The 18,417-nt window shown below is 34.6% G+C and overlaps 3 protein-coding genes across 4 annotated transcripts; 2 read left to right on the forward strand and 1 right to left on the reverse strand.

Moving 5' to 3' along the window:
- The first annotated feature begins 1,767 nt into the window (after positions 1-1,767).
- Positions 1,768-4,544, forward strand: LOC146164589 (kinesin-like protein KIF25). Its single transcript, XM_083382324.1, has one exon. The coding sequence runs from the start codon at positions 1,798-1,800 to the stop codon at positions 3,382-3,384; it is 1,587 nt and encodes a 528-aa protein (XP_083238450.1). The 5' UTR covers positions 1,768-1,797; the 3' UTR covers positions 3,385-4,544.
- LOC146164590 (muscle, skeletal receptor tyrosine protein kinase-like) lies at positions 3,365-8,599 on the reverse strand. 2 transcript variants are annotated; one of them, XM_083382319.1, is made up of 15 exons: positions 8,448-8,599; positions 8,192-8,297; positions 7,886-8,058; positions 7,351-7,493; positions 7,064-7,184; positions 6,113-6,128; positions 5,724-5,767; positions 5,462-5,585; positions 5,276-5,398; positions 4,625-4,800; positions 4,438-4,558; positions 4,229-4,354; positions 4,027-4,158; positions 3,813-3,963; positions 3,366-3,738 (listed from the first exon to the last, which is right to left on the reverse strand). In XM_083382319.1, the coding sequence occupies exons 1-15, from the start codon at positions 8,506-8,508 to the stop codon at positions 3,565-3,567; spliced, it is 1,791 nt and encodes a 596-aa protein (XP_083238445.1). In that variant the 5' UTR covers positions 8,509-8,599; the 3' UTR covers positions 3,366-3,564. The 2 variants fall into 2 exon arrangements, with proteins under 2 accessions (XP_083238444.1, XP_083238445.1); XM_083382318.1 differs by having other exon boundaries at positions 3,365-3,738; positions 4,438-4,800.
- Positions 8,600-9,227: 628 nt separating this feature from the next.
- On the forward strand, positions 9,228-17,070 carry LOC146164591 (uncharacterized). The gene is made up of 8 exons (XM_083382330.1): positions 9,228-9,564; positions 10,549-10,771; positions 11,305-11,508; positions 11,632-11,721; positions 13,374-13,528; positions 13,615-13,697; positions 15,762-15,950; positions 16,478-17,070. The coding sequence occupies exons 1-8, from the start codon at positions 9,321-9,323 to the stop codon at positions 16,535-16,537; spliced, it is 1,248 nt and encodes a 415-aa protein (XP_083238456.1). The 5' UTR covers positions 9,228-9,320; the 3' UTR covers positions 16,538-17,070.
- The last annotated feature ends 1,347 nt before the right edge of the window (positions 17,071-18,417 follow it).

Below are 18,417 nucleotides of genomic sequence, written 5' to 3' on the forward strand. Positions count from 1 at the left end.
CACTGCAAAATAGCACCTCCTTTATCAGCTGTAGGTTCTTATCCGGGAAAACGATACCAGTTCTCGGGAAATTTTTTTATCATCCTGGTTATTCGGCAACATAGCAAAACTTAAAAAAACTTGTTGTTTTGACTGATATAAAGAAAAAAATATTACCAAACCTATTAAAGTCGTTTGCCTGAAAATCCGGGAAAAAGAGGAACCCTAATCTGCTGTGAAATCACTATTGGACCAAATGCCCGTTTCAATAATCTGCATCAATTGCTTTTTGACACGTTTTTTTTTCAAACAAAACCTTCATTAGGTTTAATTCTAGCTAAGTATTTTAGCTACACTGATCAATCACAGCAGAAAATATACGAGTAGTTTAAGGAAATGTTGGCTGAATAAAAGCTAAAACGGGACTTGGTTGACGATCTTATACGTAAGTAACGTAAGCCAATCAAATATATGTTTCAATTTAAAAACATCATCCCAAATAACAGTTTAACTCAAACTTGATTCTTTGCAACATTATGAGTACGCATAACAGTTGTACAACGGACCTACACAATAACTTCTACAAAACATAATGATTACTTAGCCAGATCCGTTTTCTTTTCATACAACCTAATCCTCTTTATTGATTACAAATATTTATCCTGAAGCACAGAGCGCATTTTTATTTTGTTTGCATTATTTTAAAGAACATTTAATAAATGCAAATGTTACGCCTTGGTTACAATTATGTTTATTACTTATGCTAAAGTAGTTGTGGAGCACTTTTATTATATGTTTTTGGTTGAACCTTGTTTATCAAGCATAAATTTTACGCATTGAACCTTGGCCATAGAACAGTTGACCTTCAGTAGTACTGTAGTAGTATCTTTGTAACACAGCTACCTTCTTATGCTTTTAGGACATATAAACAGTTTAAACTATGTTAATTTTACACGTTGCCGTTTAGCGATACATTTATGCCTAGCTACCGCACATTTAAACAGACGAAGTCCTTATTTGATACTTAATTATAGCGCAAACCTACATTGTTTGTGTGGCAAGTGCACACTTAAACCTAAAACAAATTGCACACCTGCTATGTACGGTGCTGCACACACGAGATTTTTAACTTGAATGCACGCCTAAATTGCACACTTAAATTGCAAAAAAGGGTATTGTTTTACTATTAGTGGTATGAATACATAAGTCAATGACTACACTTGCATGTTTTGGTAAGATTGGGCTTAATTTTAGTAATGTTGTGAACAAGTTATTTTTAAATTACTCAAGTTCCAGTCATCAATTGCCACAACCCACAAGTTAAGTCATTATTACAGCAAGTCAAACCACCAATATTAAAATAAAAGATTAACCATTAAAGAAAGGTAAACTCGTCCGATTTTAAGCAAAAATTAACATAAAACAACCTGTAGCGATCTATTCGTTTCATGTGCAATTTTATAATAAAATGGTAAATAAAAACACATAATTTTACCCGCGTCAAGCCATTTGTCTGAAAGACTTAAGTTATTACAACACTCAGTTTTACCTCATTTTAAATATATCACAGTTTTCATGCTTGCTGGTTTGTTTTCTGGTTGCTTTTTAAATATATCTGGTAGTGATTTTATGACATTTAAATTTATTTTTGATGCCAATGACTGCACATTACTTGACTGGAACTCCAGCCATTTCAAAATATCTTGTTTGCACTACATCTTCATTAGATTGGTGTTTATTAGTAGTAGATATAAAAGCCTATTTTATTATGTTTGGTAAACAGAAAAATCAACTCCTGAGATATTTTAATATGTCATAATGCCTTTAACTGTGTTTCCACCACATGGTGTTATTGATTCAAAAGTTCAACATCTGCAAAATGTAAACCTTCATCAGTCAGAAGAAATAGCAACACTAAGAAGAAAAAATGCCATGCTCAATATTAGGTTGGCCAATCTGCAAACAAATTTGTGTGGTGACAATGTTTTTGATAAAATACAAAAGCTTAAAAGCGAAAACTTAACTTTGAAGCTACATATGAAAGAACTTTTGGCTGAAGTACAAATGTTAAAACTATCAGCTGCTAAAAATTCAACTTACACAAAATTAAAATTGAGAAATTTGGAAGACTTTTGCATTGGTCAATGTAATACAGTTTTAAACACCTTAAAGAATATATCGTATAAAGAGAGTGCAGAAGATTTGAACTCAAAAATATTAGCTTTGGAGGAACAATGTGAAGTTTATAAAAACAAACTGCAAGAGGAAAAACTGCACAGAAAAGATTTGCATAATACTCTTGTTGAACTTCGTGGTAATATAAGGGTACACTGCAGAATACGTCCTATGCTATGGTTTGATGTCAACTCAAAAAGCGACCTTAATTTTTCAAAAAAATATGATACTCTGGATAAAGCAAGAGACAGTTCTGCCCGTTCTATGCCTAATAGTCCTCGAAACATGCCGGATCAGGCAATATTGCAGGCTGTAGATGATGAAACTTTAACAGTGGATACCTTACATTCATCACAGAAAGAGTTCAAGTTTGAGCGGGTCTATGTTTGCCATGAAAACCAGGAAGTTATATTCACTGAAGTGAAGCCACTGGTGCAGTCTTTTCTAGATGGTTTTAATGTGTGTATAATGGCATATGGGCCGACTGGAGGTGGCAAATCATATACAATGTTGGGCAATGAAGAAAACCAGGGTCTTATTCCCAGAGTTGCCAGTCATCTGTTTTGGGGTGCAGCGAAGGGCACAGGTACCATGGAATTTGTAACTTTTGATGTTTCTGTTGCTGAAGTGTACAACAATGATATATTTGACTTACTGGAGTGTAACACAAACAGAACCAAGCATGATATAGTCAGTTCTCAATCATCAGACAAGGGAGTGCCTACCCTGAAACGGATAGTGGTCAATTCAACAGAAGAAATCCTTGGCCTTGTAGAATGCGGTCTTAACAGGCGAGCAAAGCATTGCACAAAGGTTCATGAACACTCGAGTCGATCTCATTTGGTTGTTACAATTGAGGCAATTAACAAGAATTCATTTGCACCTAACACAAAACTACAATTAATTGATCTTGCTGGAAGTGAGTGTGTTGCTGTTTCAGGTGTGACTGGATCTGCTCTACGAGAAAGTTCTTATATTAACCGATCCCTGTCTGCCCTAGCTGATGTACTTGTGGCTTTGTCTGAGCACCGAGCCCATGTGCCTTATCGCAATTCAACGCTCACCCATCTGTTGCAAGATTGTATTGGCGGAAATGCAAAGATGCTTGTCTTGCTCTGTGTTTCTCCTGCTAAAAAGTTTGCCTCCGAAACAATACAAACCCTGGGGTTTGGTTCTCGTGCTAAGCAGGTGCAGAGGGTTCATAAAAGAAGAAAATCTCACAATTTTTAACTTTATTTATTATTTGCAAAACATGTTTTACCTTTTCACCGAAATAAAGTTATTATACAATTCAACACATTAAAGATACATATAGCTCAACACTCATACCAAAAAAAAGCATTTTTATACTTATTATAAATATTTTTTACTATTGGATCAAAACTCGATTTGCTCATTGAGGTATTTCTTTCACTTTTCCATATTGCCAGTAAGATTTCCAAGTTGGCCATAGTTGCTTAGTGCTAATGTCAATAGATGCAAAAGAGACTGAAAATGAGGCCTGTTGAATGGTAAGCTCCAGCATAATCGCATCAAATTGTACAACCATAATGGTGCTCCATGTGGCTTAAGCAAGACAACACCCTTCAGTAAAAGATATGTTCATCAGTGAAACAGAAATTAAAAAATATATTTATTGATATCATGTGAATGACCACCTCAACAATCTGTTGTATCACGTTAGCATTGTCCAGTCCATTATAAGGCTGGGTGCCATCCATGAATATTTCCCACATAGTTACAGAAAAAGACCATACATCTGACTTAACTGTGTAGTGCCCATACAAAAGTGATTCTGGAGCCATCCATCTACACATTTAAAACATTGTTAAAAACGAAGTTATATCTGATAAACAGTTACAGAATATGGACCTGATAGGCATTGACTCTTCGCCTTTGCTTTCATATACACTTTTATTATGAAGTTTTCGGCACAAGCCAAAATCACCCACTTTTACCACTCCAGTGATTGATGACAATAGACAATTCCGGGCAGCCAAATCCCTTAGAAATTATGAGTGCTGTTGTAAATAAAACTGTATGAAAGCAATCAACTAATACTGAAGTTTATTACCTGTGGATAAACCCATTGTCAGATAGGTAACACATGGCAGAAGCAATGTCCTGTAAAAACTTTAACTGCATCATTAACATACATTGCAAATCATTTTTGTCATCATACTGCAATCCTGTTAATATCCTATTAGAAAAAAATATTTAGGCTTATAATATGGCAGTGTTTAAAATGTCTAGTTAAATATTATACTAGAAAATGCGCCCTACTTGCTAAGCAATGCTTTGTTAACATCTCGAATTTCTTTGTAGGTTTGAAAAAAACCTGATAGGTCACAACCGTCAACAAATTCATAAAGCAAGAAAGGGGGTCTGGGTCCGCCAAAGCTATCTGATTTACAAAAAAAATTGGGAGTTACAAATTTCAAGTTGCTTGTAAACTTACAGTAAAAAATACCATCAATATTTTCCCAATTAAAACATACTCCGAGCAAGGAAACAATATTTTTATGCTGAAAAAAATGTAAGTTAACAGCTTCGTTAAACAAGGCATGTAAGTTCAGCTTGCTAAATCCATGCAAAGCTTTTACAGCAACAATGGAACATTCTTTGTTGCTTTTCAATTGTGGTGCTCTGTGAAGCAATTAGTTTAAACAGGTTAGAAGAAAGACAATTCTTGGTTTCAGATTTTAAATAATATTAGAAGGATAAAGATTTTCATTTTGAAATACTAAAACGTTTTTTTAATAAAACAAAACAAAAAAGCAAGATTTGTTGGGAAGAATATCTTTTAAATAGTTAAATAAAATCAACATTTATTTTTAACTGATGGTATTATGAATGATATTAAATGATATGTGTACCACACAATTTTAAGAAAAATAAAATTTACAGCTTTTTGAAAACTTAAAAGTGGATCGCTTGACTTTTTTTAACAAAACAATATAAAAGCTTTATTAGTTAGGAGTAGTACAATAAAAATTGTTTTTTTAGCAGCACTACAAAATATATTTATATTTAGAGGAGTTTTCAAGACTTTTTAATAATTATGCAAATCAATTCAAAGACTTAAATTCATAGACCTAAAGCAACCCTGAAATATGATTACCTCGCTTTAAACACTGAAGCTAAACTCCCTTTGCCAATTGCTTCTAAAATTTCCAGCCTTAACCATGGGTATTCAAGCGAAAAAACATCTAGGTCATCTGCCATGCGACGCTGTTCATTTTGGCTAAAACAATTTTTTTTATTTATTATTCAACAATAGTTTAAGTAAAATATGCATTCCAAAAACCTTCTGGTTGCAGAAGAACATAGATTTTTGTACACCACTATTAACATGATAACCATAAGAACAACAGAGATGCTGCTAATCAAAACAACAACATGTCCATTGGATATAATCTTTTTGTTTATATCTACAAACAAAAATGCTGGTTAATTAGGTTTGTGTACTTTATATTTTTTGCTATAAAATTTGCAAAAAATCTCCCAATTTCTCGGAAAAATGGATTTAAAATAAATTATTATTACAACTTCCTCCAAATATTACTTACAATTTTCTCCAGGATGGCTAACAGTTTTATTCTTTTTGTTGAAACTATAAAATTAAAACAATAAAGTATTGAAAACAACAATAAAATGACAGTCTTACAACTTAAAAGTTTGATGCTTATGTAAAAAAATGAATTCATGGCTTACTGTTTATTACGTTAGTGTCATTTTAAAATTAGTTTGGATTAGGGTAGCCTAGTCCAGATATTTATAGTAATACAAGATGCTAGTTTTATGGGCCTTATAATATTTGTAAATATTCCTATATTGAAATAATATACTAAATACATATGCACATGAAAAAAAAACTGTAAAAGTAAGCTACCCTTAACATAAAAACCTAGGAGGTATAATGTGATTATTTAATAAACCATTAACATCAATACTGTACCTTGCTTGATGAAGAACTGATTAAAAACAAGTTAGGAAAGAAACATAGAGAAGCAGGAAGAAGGAACATGTATAAAAACATTTTGTTGAATCAAATAGAAATATTAGTTATACAATAAGACAGTGGTTCCCAACATTTTTCCAGGTATACCAAAATTCAGCAAAAATAACAAACTGGGTATATAATTTCTTGACACAAGCCTCTTCTAGATAGGAGCGGAACCAGGATTTTGAAGGATTTTGAGACCATGTCACAAATTTACAGCTAAAATATGTAACCTTGCAAAATTTGCTGTTTTCGAAATCGTGCACAAATGAAATGGATTTTAGACTTTTTATTTGAAAGAGACATGACATTGATCATTTATAGAGATGTTTTGCCAAACTAGTTGTGAGCCATTTACTCGAACAGGTAAATTATTTCAGAAAAAAGCAATGTATAAGTTTGAACAAAAAAATCAATTTTGCGTTGATCTGGTTGAAATTTGTATTGTGAGAGACGGTAATTTAAGAGTAAAATTTGTAGTAGGACAGGCCTATTCATGGCACCTTTTATTTGAAAAGTTACTCCTAGCCCCATTCCCTCCCTGGATTCCCTGATTCTTATATAGTACTTAAGCCATGTTGTGAAATGTTGAATGGCTCCAATGTTTAATGTATGCTACTACCGAACATGTTAAAAACTGAGTTGTAGATGAACATTTGTAGACAAAATACGAAATGCAAGAAATAATATAATGGCAACAATAAACTAGTACAACATACAAAATGTATTCATTTACTGGAGTAACTTGAACAGATTGCAACTAGGAAGGTTATAAAAAATGTCAAGCCTGACAACTTACAATTTTCCCAGTGTTAATCCTTTGTCTATAATTTTGTACCTTGACAGACGGGCCCCGGTAAATAATCAGGCAACCCATAAATTGGGAAAAACTGGAGTAGGACATACCTAGTATAGAAAATGGTGATGAACTCTGTCCCAAAACATTCCACACACCACAATGATAGTTTCCTTCGTAGCCATGTGAAACATTGTAGATAACCAGCATATCATTTTGGCAAAGTAATTCCTAAAAATTGAGTAAAATGAACAAAATAGGAACACCAATTAAACATTTGGTTGTGCCTTTTCGTGTATTTTAGGCCTTTCCTCGGTATACAGCGAAGAAGTTACCAGTAATATTAATAAGCTTAAATACATTTCATTAGGGTTAGGTTATATTATTGCAAAGATACCTTATTGTCAAAGCAGCTCAAGGCTGTGTTATTATGGTACCATTGAATACGTGGTGTAGGTCTACCACTAGTGTGGCAAATAAATCGCACAGAAGTTCCGAATGCAGCATCTACTTTTTTCGGAGAAACACAAGCTTTTGGTTCTGCATTTAAAGAACTGTATTACCTTCACTGTATTGTTTCAGTAATAAATTAAAAAATATTGAGGCAATAACCAAGGAAATCAAAAGTTATTTAAATTGTTAAATCTAAAAACATATTCACTTTCTGAAAAGCATATAAATGTACTGACTTAAATTGTTAAACAGCACTGATTCAACCACAAATAAGTCAACTACTAATGTTTAATTTAATCATTTTAACATATTAATAAAAAGATCAAAATTAAATTGAACAAATTATTCAACACATTATTTGCTAATTTATGTAGTGAAACAGTTTTTTCAAGTCACAGTTTTGAGAGTTAGGCAAATTCAATTTATACCAAGATAAACAATGCAAATATATAAATAAAAATTAAAGCAACTCTTCCTACTTGTATTTATGTACAATGCTCCACAGAGCCGATCTTTAATTCTACCACCATTGTGTGCATGACAGCAATAAATTCCTTCCTGGTCTATTGTGGGATTACTAAATTCCAAAGAATCCGATAGCTGTTTTATGTTATTTGTTGTATTACCATCAATGAGATTTGAGTTGTGGGTCCTAAAAAAATGTTAACTTGTTTTACCCAAAAGCCAAGAATAGGTTACAGAAAAAAGAGAAAATTTGATATGATCAATTTAAAACAAATTAGCCTTAAAATAGGTCTTTTTTAAAGTTGACAGTTTGAATTTACCAATATATAGTTGGCGTTGGGTTTCCTTGTGCATAACAAAACAGCTTTACAAACTGACCCTCGTTTACTGTTTTTATTTCAGGGCCAACAGTTATTTGAGGAGCATCTAAAATTTTAAAGGCGATATGGTTAGGTTAGAACAGTTGAATTATACTAAAAAATACGCTATTTAAAAAAAAAACAATCGATTTATTTGTAAAATTTTGTCTAAATAAGCACTAACTATAAAACAGTGTTGAACATAATGAAAACATACCATATGTAAGTGTAACTTTTATCAAGCAGCATAGGAAATTTACAAACCATATCCATGACATTTCAGGTTAGTTGCATTTTATTATCTTCAGTTCAAACTTGAAAGTTTTATGTTTCGGTTTCTCAAGAGGTGCCTAATTGGCAGCTGCCTGATCTCTTCAAATCGTAAACACAGGTAAGGTGGTGACAGGTGCAATCAGCCATGACGAATTCCCCGAACTGGGGGTGTGCCTTTGGGGGCGGTGTCGCGGCCCGAGAGCACGTTGTTGGACTTCGTTGAAAATATCAAACCCTTTAATGACGTCAGTTAAGATTAAATTGCCCATGTACTTGGGATTTCCGTAATAAATGTTTGGCCATTGCTCCTTCACGACTTTTTTTTAAATGGGTTAACTGTTTTTTCTTATGCAAAGTGAATCTGCATTGCTCAAGCAACAAGCTTGGTGAACACTTTTCTTCAGTAACTGAATGGCGATTTTCAGCTGCCAGCTCTTTCCAACAAAAAAATATCCTACAGTCGTTAACTGTGCCATACGAAATGTTAATTTTACCTTTTTTATGTCGTAACAAACACGGTACCTATGGCGCCTAACTTGTTTTGATTGGTATTAAAAACAAAATAAACCCATTTTATTACATTATTTTATTAAGTTTATATTAATATAGGAACTGTAATATATTAAAGTTAAATATTTTGCTGATGTTTTAAATAACGTCATAAATTTAGTCCCCAGTTGCCAAAATAAATCGCTTCAGGGTTAAAGGTGACAGCCCTTCACTTCGTATTTACTTGCTGAGCAGCGTTGTACATGGCGTGGGCGAATTTATAAAATCGGCTTTAATCTCATTGCTGACTTAAAGTTACCAATTCACAATGTCGGCGTTCCAAGACATTTACAGTATCAATGTTAGCAACAGGTTCGCGCTTGGCGTGGAAGAGGAGTCAAACGACGAGGACGAACTGATTGACCCAGTTGAACAACTCAAGAAAATTGAGGAACAGCGGCAACGCGAGAGGGAACTCAAAAAGCAGATAAAGCAGCAGCAAGCGAATAAAAAAGTTCCACGAAAAGCCGCCCAGGACCATAACAAGGATGCCAACATTAAGAAGAACGCAGGTGATTTATTTACTGTTTTATTTTGATCTATAATGTTTGCATGAAATTAAAATTGGCCACATGGTGCTTTTATATTTCTTATAATATCAACTATTTTTCACTTATCTCAAGAGAAAATAAAGGATACTTAGTGTCTAACTATGTAGTTTTGGCTAGGTTGTCTTCTAACAGTTATCATGCAATATTCTATTTTTTGAAATTTGATTGCTGGTCGAGAATTCACCACATTTTTGTCCCGAGGGTTTATATTGCTAAGATTATATGGTTTAGGATGCGAGTTAGTGTTGTGGTGGGTCCAGTACTATTTGTATGATTGGAAACTTTGGATTTTGCGCGGGGAGATGATTATGCAGCTTGAAATTGTGAAGCAGTATTAACGTTATTTGTAAAATTTGCGCTTGTGAAAATGGAGTACTATACTGTAAACCGTTAGCGCAACTTACCGATTTTTGGCGTCTGATGAAATGCGTGGCTATGACCGCGGCCGAGCGAGAAATTGCGCATGGAAAAAGGGCCTTACTTTCAAACCTGGATTCTCACATATTTATTTCTTCCTGGCAATTTTAATTTTGACAACTTGTTTCTTTACTAGTTTAAAACTAAGTGCGGTAAAATTCTTGACCAGCGCTCTTTTTTACCGTAACAAAACTACATGTCAAAATTGAAATTACAATGGAGAGAAATAAATATCAAAAAATAAATATAATAGTAAGACACATGTCTAGAATCCTACCACTTTTTTATAGCAAGTCAAAAATAAATATGGGAGAATTAATAATACTCGAACCACCAACAAACTAACTCTCACCGTAACCCAAATATTGTTACAGCCCGGACGGTAGGATTTTAGACCAGCGGCAATAATAATACTTGACCCACCGAAACGCTAACTCACCATAACGTGGTAGTATTCCTCGAAGTTTCATGTCATTTATTTATGTTCTGTTTGATTGAAAATTATTCTTGTTGTGTTTGCATTTTTAGACCAAGAGACCAAAAGTGCTGCTCCCAAACCCGCAGCGCCCAGAGGACAACGAAGGAATGATGAGAACCAGCGTCCTCCACGAAGACGAACCGACCAGAACACTGATCGTTATGCTGGTGGCGGGGCTGGAGATCGCTACGGAGAATCAAGACTTGACGGGTTTCCTTCCAACAATAAACCTGATGAAGGTAGCAGATTCCCGAAGCGCGACAAGGCAGAAAGGTGGTTGTTAGTTTAAAATTTATTTCAAACACACCTAAAAATAAAGAATGTGCACCTGATTTTTTTTATACATTTTAGTAGTGGGATGTAATTTTGACACTAGTAGTTGCACCCAGTCACCACAGTTATTTAGGTTGTGCACCTGCAAGATCTTCTAGATCAGTGGTTTTCAACCGGGGGTCTGCAAAAGGGGTTTCATAAAAACTTCTTAATATACCTTTATTAAATTAATTTAATTACTTTATTTAAATTATGAGGAAACATGCTTAATCTCAATCTTGGTAAGTGTTAACAATTAAAATCGCATTAAGTGTGACGTAACACTTCCAGTGTGATGTATCACAAATCAATTGTAAAATGGAAAGCAGCATAATACAGTTCCCATGTAATAGATTTTGGTTTAAGTTATAGTTCACAAATATGACATGTGTTTAGCATTGTCAAAAACCAACCACACATTTCAATACTTGCTTAAGATGCAGCAGCCGAAATCACATAAGATAAACATTTCATAAATTAACTTGTTGTTTTAGGTATGATCGGTTCAAAAACAACAGAGGCAACTATCGTGGAAATGGCGGCGGACGTGGAAACATGAGGAACAACTTCAGGAGTGATGGGAGGGACGATAGAGGCAAGCGCGAGTTTGATCGCAGAAGTGGTAGCGACAGATCTGGTGTGAGGGCAACCGACAAACGTGATGGCGGTGGCTCACGCAACTGGGGAATCCCGGAAAGGTGGGTTTTTGTCTAAAATTGTTAGATTTGAAATTAAAAACAACCATTTAACCATTGTGTGATGTGTAGTGGTCCACTTTTTTTGAAAAAATAAGTTAACCTGGTATAAAATGTTAATTTTAGTGAACTTGATGTGTCACAACCTGCACAACAAACAACTGAGGAGCCAGAAAACTGGGCTGATCAAGCTGATATTGAAGCAGCAGAAAAAAAGTATGCGGTTTATATAAAGTGTTTTGGTGTAAAACATTGTTATTGCACTTTATATATTTTTAATGTTTGATAGTTAAAGGACAAATATTGTATAAAAACACCCTTTTTAATATATGTCATGTTACAATGAAATAAAACACATTTATATTGCAGAGTTTTGGTGTAGGATTTAGACAACAAAAATATTGGTGGGAATTTTTTTGGGGGGCACAAATTTTGTTGGGGGGTATGTGTTATATTAAATACCCATCCAAAGTTGGTTAGTAGCAAGTCTGTTGGTTACATAAATCATTATTTATCAAAAATGTGTGGTGTTAGGCTCACAAAAAGTTTGCTTTTTGGCAAGTCTAATGGTTACAGAAATCATTTATCTAACATGTTTCGTGCCAGGCTCACAAAAAGTTTGCGTGTGGCAAGTCTGAATCTGATGGTTACATATACACCATTATCATGGTTGTTCCTAAGAAAAAATTTACACTCGCCAGCGTGGCGAGCGGCTATCCATCAGCACTCGCCCAGACGGAATAGCACTCGCCAAATTTGTTGGCACGCCGTCTGCAAATTGCCGTCCTAGTGCGGTCATTTCTTGGGTTATCGTTAACCTGTCTTGTGGTTTCTATGCGGAAACATTTGTTTTTTAAGAGTCTGGTCATTTATTTCCATGCATGGTTAAACAAATTATTGACCCATAAAGCAGCTGGTTGCTTCATGCTAGAAACAAAACGCAAAACTTTGCCTAACAGTATAGTTACTGGTTCAACAGCAAATAATCACAAAATAATTGTAAATTTACAACTACACCATTCTTTCGCACAGTTAACAACTATATGCACTAGAGTTTCTGTGCGGGGCTATGAACTTACGAGAGCGCAACAACATACCTACGTAAACTAATTAGTAATTCTCAGCTGTATAGTTTTTAAAATGCCGTAGTGTTCAGTGGGCCGTTTCGGTCTCTTAAACGTCTTAAAAACACTGCCTACAAATAATATAAGACATTTACATTCAAACTTATTGTTACCAAAAACTCCAGTAATTGCTTATAATTTTCTTATGCAAACAATTCAATAAATACAGAAAAGTAAAATTCTTATCGCTGGGAACATCGCAAGTTTAGTAAACTTTTCCATGAGCGTCAACGACCGGGTTAAACTTTTAAAAATTAACCTTTAAGTTAAACAATAAACCTCATAATTACTTACCACTGCAGCAATAACGTCTTTGATTGTTTGCCGGTAAACGATTTTTTAAAACGGGACAATGAGTCTTTATTACGATCATACCACCGACAAAGAATATTTAATACGAGCTTCGAACTTAACTTCGATTAAACTGATTATTTGTGTAGCGTGGAATGTATTTGCGCCTTGGTGTTTGAGAAAATCACTGGCGCTAAGTAATATTTCACTTAGTAGTGGTGCTTAACACAAGTTGAAATTTCCTCGCAATAGCCACTCGCCAGTCGGGCGAGTGGGTGTCAATCAGCACTCGCCCGGAGCCATTTGCACTCGCATTGGCCAGCGGGCGAGTGCTTAGGTCCAACCCTGATTATTTATCAAAAAAATAATTCTGTATCAGGCCCACAGAAAGTTTGTGTGTGGCAAGTCTGATGGTTACATAAATTATTATTTATCAAACATGTTTCATGCCAGGCCAGCAAAAAGTGACACTGAGAAGGAGACAGATGCTGAGAAGAAACCAGAAGATGAGGAGAATGAAGAAAATGAGCTGACTCTGGACGAATGGAAGGCACTGCAGAATGCCAATGCCAAAAAGCTGGAGTTCAATATCCGCAAGCCTGGTGAAGGTAACTGAACTTAGGAGACTTACTTACTGTGTATCTTAACGTTTATTAAATAAGTTATATATTTGTTACTTGCCAAATTTATTCAGGTGAAGATAATGCCAAGTGGGGAAACATGAAAGTGCTTCATGCCAGTGCACCCAAAGATAGTGGAGCTCCGGGTGCAGGGGCGGTAATTAAATTTTATTTTATTGCACATCTAGAGTATATTCTTCTGTGTTTTTGACTTGCTTGTTTATTTTAGCTATCATTTGTTTAATGTTGTTTGTTATATCGTTTCTGTTAACTCGGCTATGGGTAAGCAAACTGGTAAGCTTTAACGTGTCAACAAAACAATATTAACACCATATATTCTTTTGTTTATTTTTGTGTCTGCGAGTCGGCAAAATAAAGATTCTTAACTTAGATTCATAGTTGGCATTTAAAGCCACTTATGTGTGCTACCTGTGCCGTTTTAATAATTGGTCATTAGCATGTATTTTTTATAGGCAATACAGTTTTAAATTATGCTTGTAGTTCTAGTCTTATTGGTTAGTGGTTACAAGTATTTTGTGTGTAGGATTGAAATTCTGTTGTTGCGTCACAGTAGTTTCTTGTTACATTTTAGAAGCTTTTTGTTAACTCACAATAGTAAATTGTGACATCACAAAAGACAGTTGTTACTCTTTTCATTGACATAACATCCTTCAAAATATTTGAAAACTTTGAAATGACATGATATAAAGAAAGCTTTAACTCTGCTACTTTGGAAAAATACCCAAACAAATCATTATTTAAAACTACTTCGCTATATCTCCAAGTTGTGTTAGTTAGTTTAATTTTAGTTTTAAACATGAAATATTGGTAAAGGTTATTTTAATTGTAGGTTAGGCATTTGACCAGTCAAAACAAATCCGGTCAAATACTTGTCAAATTGGTCAAATATTGGTCAAATACTATACACACTATCAACATGCATTTGAAGTTAAAATTAAATCTTAATTTTAACTTTAAATAAATATATAAACGTTTTGACTCGAGTGCAATGATTTGTAAAACATAAACAATTAATTTTTGACTATCAAAAATATTTTTTGCAAAACCATGCCCATCTTGCAAGCAATGCTATAGCAGTATTGTAGTAATTTTTACCACTACTACAACCACCAAGTTAAGCCAAGAAGTTTATTATCTAAATTTACCAACAAGTATGTATCAGTAAAAAATATTTTTACTCCTCATCACAACTTTTGTCACTATCTGAATTTTTGCAGTCATCACCAGTATCTGAATAGGATTTACTGGTGACAAGGGATTTGGTTTTTCGAAATTTTTAAGTATCCTAATATTGTGGTATACCCAACTAATGTTTTCTTTTATGGCAAACTCGATTCATTATCATTTTTGTGCATTTATTCTTAACAAAATAAATCTACTTTGCTATTAAAAACACTTTGTTATTACTACAGAACATGTGTTTGCATCAGGTAAACCCTACAATTTTATATTTGAATTGTTTAAAAAGTTACAATCAAAATTATTAAAAATTTAAATCACAAAACAACCCTGAAAAAATTTACAACATTTTAATCCAATATGAGTATTTGACCAGTTAAATAAAGTGCGGTCAATTGACAGGCTTGCCAACCCTATATAATTGTATTAAAATTGTGCGACTATTGCCTAAACCAATGTTTCTCAACCTTTTTAAGCCACGACACACTTCATTCAATAAATAATTGCTTCCAACACTTAAAAGTCTATAATATAGTATTAAAATAAACAATACAACAATTGTTTATTGAACTCAGTTTTTGTTTATAAGATATCCGGGCCTGTTTTAATGAACATAAAATTAATAATGGACTGTAAAATATTAGTATACATTAAATGAAGATAATTACCTTCATATTACAAAAACGACTTATATCCATTGTGTTAAACCAGTGATTTTCACTATCTTTGATGAAATATCAGTCTAATTATAATTTTTTTGAGTAACACCAGACGGTTTTTCATGAAACACCCGTTTGAAAGTCTCCGGGTATACAATACGCATTATTATTGACATTAAAAAATAATTGAAATTGTTGATTAATGGCCTCATTTTATTTCTTTAGGGGAGTAATGCCTGGTGAACCCACAGAAACTCTCAATACTACTACAACTATAAATGTATTTTGTTTAATTAGCACAAGTTTGATTTATGTCCTTTTAGTTTAGGTTGTGTTTTATAAACGCCTTTGTGTTCCTCCAGGACTCTCACCGTCGCCAGGTGAAGAACTTTGTGGAAGTTGACATCCGCTTCAATGACTTGAGTCGCGGCCAGAAGGGTGGCCGAGGACGTGGTGGAGGTCCAGGTGGACGCGGAGGGGGAAGGTATGGAGAAAGACGTGGTGGCGGCAGAGGCGGCAACACTGGTGAAAGAGGATCATATGGAGGCAGGGTAAGCTACGATATGAGCTTTGCTTTCTGTTGTACTAGCACGAGAGGTGATCCAACTTACGTGATGTGTACCTGCTGCATTTTCTTGCTACTAATGTGTAATCGGTAAAACACATATATCATCAAACAACGATGACTTTTAATTGTGGTTTAATTTAATGCAACAGCCGATTATTGCACTTATGTTTTCTAGACGGTAAATTTAACTCTTAAACTGTTTACTTAACCATCTCGATGCCCTTTGTTTTATAAAAACAAATATATCTTTATTTTTTTCACATTTACTTATGTGTTAGTTGTAGTTTAATGCTTTGTAATGTCCCCTCTATTTGTTGTAATCCATTTTAGCTGTTGGCGAACTTCTGTATAGTTTAATATTTGTTGATTCTAATTTGGGCAAAGGCGCATTTTCAAACTTGGCCCAAGTAGTTTTCCCATAGATACAGAACTCTTTGCCAACTGAATATTTCTTAATACAAGTGCTTGCTATTTAAAGAGAATTCTTAAATATTCTTGTTGAACTTACAGGGCCAGCAGCCGCCAGATGTGCTGAACGAAGCCGAATTCCCGACCCTTCCCGCTGCCTAAAGCACGGATGTAAGCGCCGGGCTGTCGTTGTGTGACTGAAATGTACCTAAACTGTTGCTTCTATAAAGCGTGTTCAACCAGCATGCTGGCGGCTAGGAATTTTTACAACGACGTGTTATCTTTCTCTCTCTATCCTTTTGATTAGAAGTTTCAGCGATCTGTTTTCGGATGGGGCTTTTACGTTGCTTGGACATTTTCTTATCGCTACCCTCTTGCTGTTTTTTTGCGAACCCCCCTTATTATGTTTCTGTTGCTACTTTCCATTGAAGACATCTGTGTGTCTGCGGCTGCGGCATTTGCTTGAAAAACGAAAAGAAAAACGTTCCACATGTGTGCGCATACGTGTGTCGTGTTTGCGTTCTGCACGGCACATATAACACACACAATCTTACTTTCGTGCACCATCGCCAGCGTTGACCGTTCTTAACTGTTCTGTAGATTGAAATAATTTCGACCGTACCTAAATTTTCTGACCGTAGTTTGTAAAGAGCGGATTTGGAGCAGATTTAATCGAAATAAACCAAAAGCTTGAAGTGACGGATTCGTGTTTTTGCAGTCCGTGTTTACAAATGCACCACACATTAGCCGAGCTGCCAAAGATTAAAACTAGCTTCATGTGATGTGCCGAAAGATGTTCCTATCGTGTCAAAAGTTTAACGAGAATTAAATGCTTGTTAGATTGCATTAACGCGTAGACTTGAGCTGTAGAAAGCTTTATGATTTTGCCTGCCTCGAGGCAACCATGCAAGCCGTTAAGTGTAATGAAGAGCCAGCTAATTGTGCTCGAGGCTAATCCGTGTTTTCTAAGCGAAGAATGCAATTTGTGCCAAGATTTTTGAGTAGTTGCAAGACAATAACTAGGCATTTAAGCAGTGCCAAAAATCAGTACAATTTTAAATTAAGACCCAGTCGTATCCATGACTTGCATCAAGAAATAAAGTACCCTTGTGCTGTACGCAGACTGTTAAAATCTCTGCAATAAATATTTAAACAAGCAATATATTTTCTATAGCATATACAAAAAATGTCCAGATGCAACGTAACTTGGGATCATCGTACTGGGAACACGACCAAATATAATCATTTGAAACCAGTGAGTCGCACCGTAACCGAACCTGAACCGTTTTTTGTAAGATTTTAAGGAGCCGGAACTGAACCAAATAATTTGAAAGAACCGAACCTGTAAACGCAAGCGGTTGACTCCAGCATGACGCCACAACTTTGACAGAGTCAAAGTTACGCCATGTTTGATATTTTATGAAAACAATATGAATATTAATAAATAAATCGTGGAATTTTTATTTTTCAGATATTTGAATTATGAGTTGCTGTCTTTTTAATACGTCCCGTAACTTAGATTCAATGAGCTACAATTCAAAAATTCACACATTTTTAGATTTAACGTAATTTGTATTATATCCAAACCGGAAATTTAAAGACCAGTTTTAAAATAACGACGGTCGAACCGGAGCTGAACCGGAACTTTTAAATTGCTCGAAACCAAAACCGGAACTGAACCGAATTCAGAAAAAATCCTTGAACCCGACCGGAAAAGTCAAACGGTTCGACTCCCTGTTTGAAACAGCCAAATTTGTAAGTTCATCTGAACAGACTCTAAATTAGCGGCTTCGCATAACATTTATCGAAACCACCATCAAATACGCGCTATTATAAATTGTCGGAAACTTACAAACACCATCACATGTAAGATAAATCAACAACGCAAATCAGGGGTAAAATAAGTGATAATTTCGGGATATTATTATTTAAATGTGTTTTGTTAGAGGTTCCTGAAGTCCGATGTTTCGTACTGCGAGCCATAATCGAAGCAATTTCCACGCTAAAGAACATAAATTCGAGAAATAATAAAACACATTAGA

Source organism: Ascidiella aspersa, chromosome 2, assembly GCF_963924565.1.
Source record: "Ascidiella aspersa chromosome 2, kaAscAspe10.2, whole genome shotgun sequence".
NCBI classification, from domain to species: Eukaryota; Metazoa; Chordata; class Ascidiacea; order Phlebobranchia; family Ascidiidae; genus Ascidiella; species Ascidiella aspersa.

Bases quoted from the DNA above. Each gene is read 5' to 3' on its own strand.
- LOC146164589 (XM_083382324.1), top strand. From the start codon at position 1,798: ATGCCTTTAACTGTGTTTCCACCACATGGTGTTATTGATTCAAAAGTT.
- LOC146164590 (XM_083382318.1), bottom strand. From the start codon at position 8,508: ATGTCATGGATATGGTTTGTAAATTTCCTATGCTGCTTGATAAAAGTT. The intron at 8,298-8,447 runs GTATGTTTTCAT...TTAAAATTTTAG, and splicing joins AAAAGTTACACTTACATATG to ATGCTCCTCAAATAACTGTT. The intron at 4,159-4,228 runs GTAATAAACTTC...ATAATTTCTAAG, and splicing joins GACAATGGGTTTATCCACAG to GGATTTGGCTGCCCGGAATT.
- LOC146164591 (XM_083382330.1), top strand. From the start codon at position 9,321: ATGTCGGCGTTCCAAGACATTTACAGTATCAATGTTAGCAACAGGTTC. The intron at 11,722-13,373 runs GTATGCGGTTTA...GTTTCATGCCAG, and splicing joins ATTGAAGCAGCAGAAAAAAA to GCCAGCAAAAAGTGACACTG. The intron at 13,698-15,761 runs GTAATTAAATTT...GTGTTCCTCCAG, and splicing joins GAGCTCCGGGTGCAGGGGCG to GACTCTCACCGTCGCCAGGT.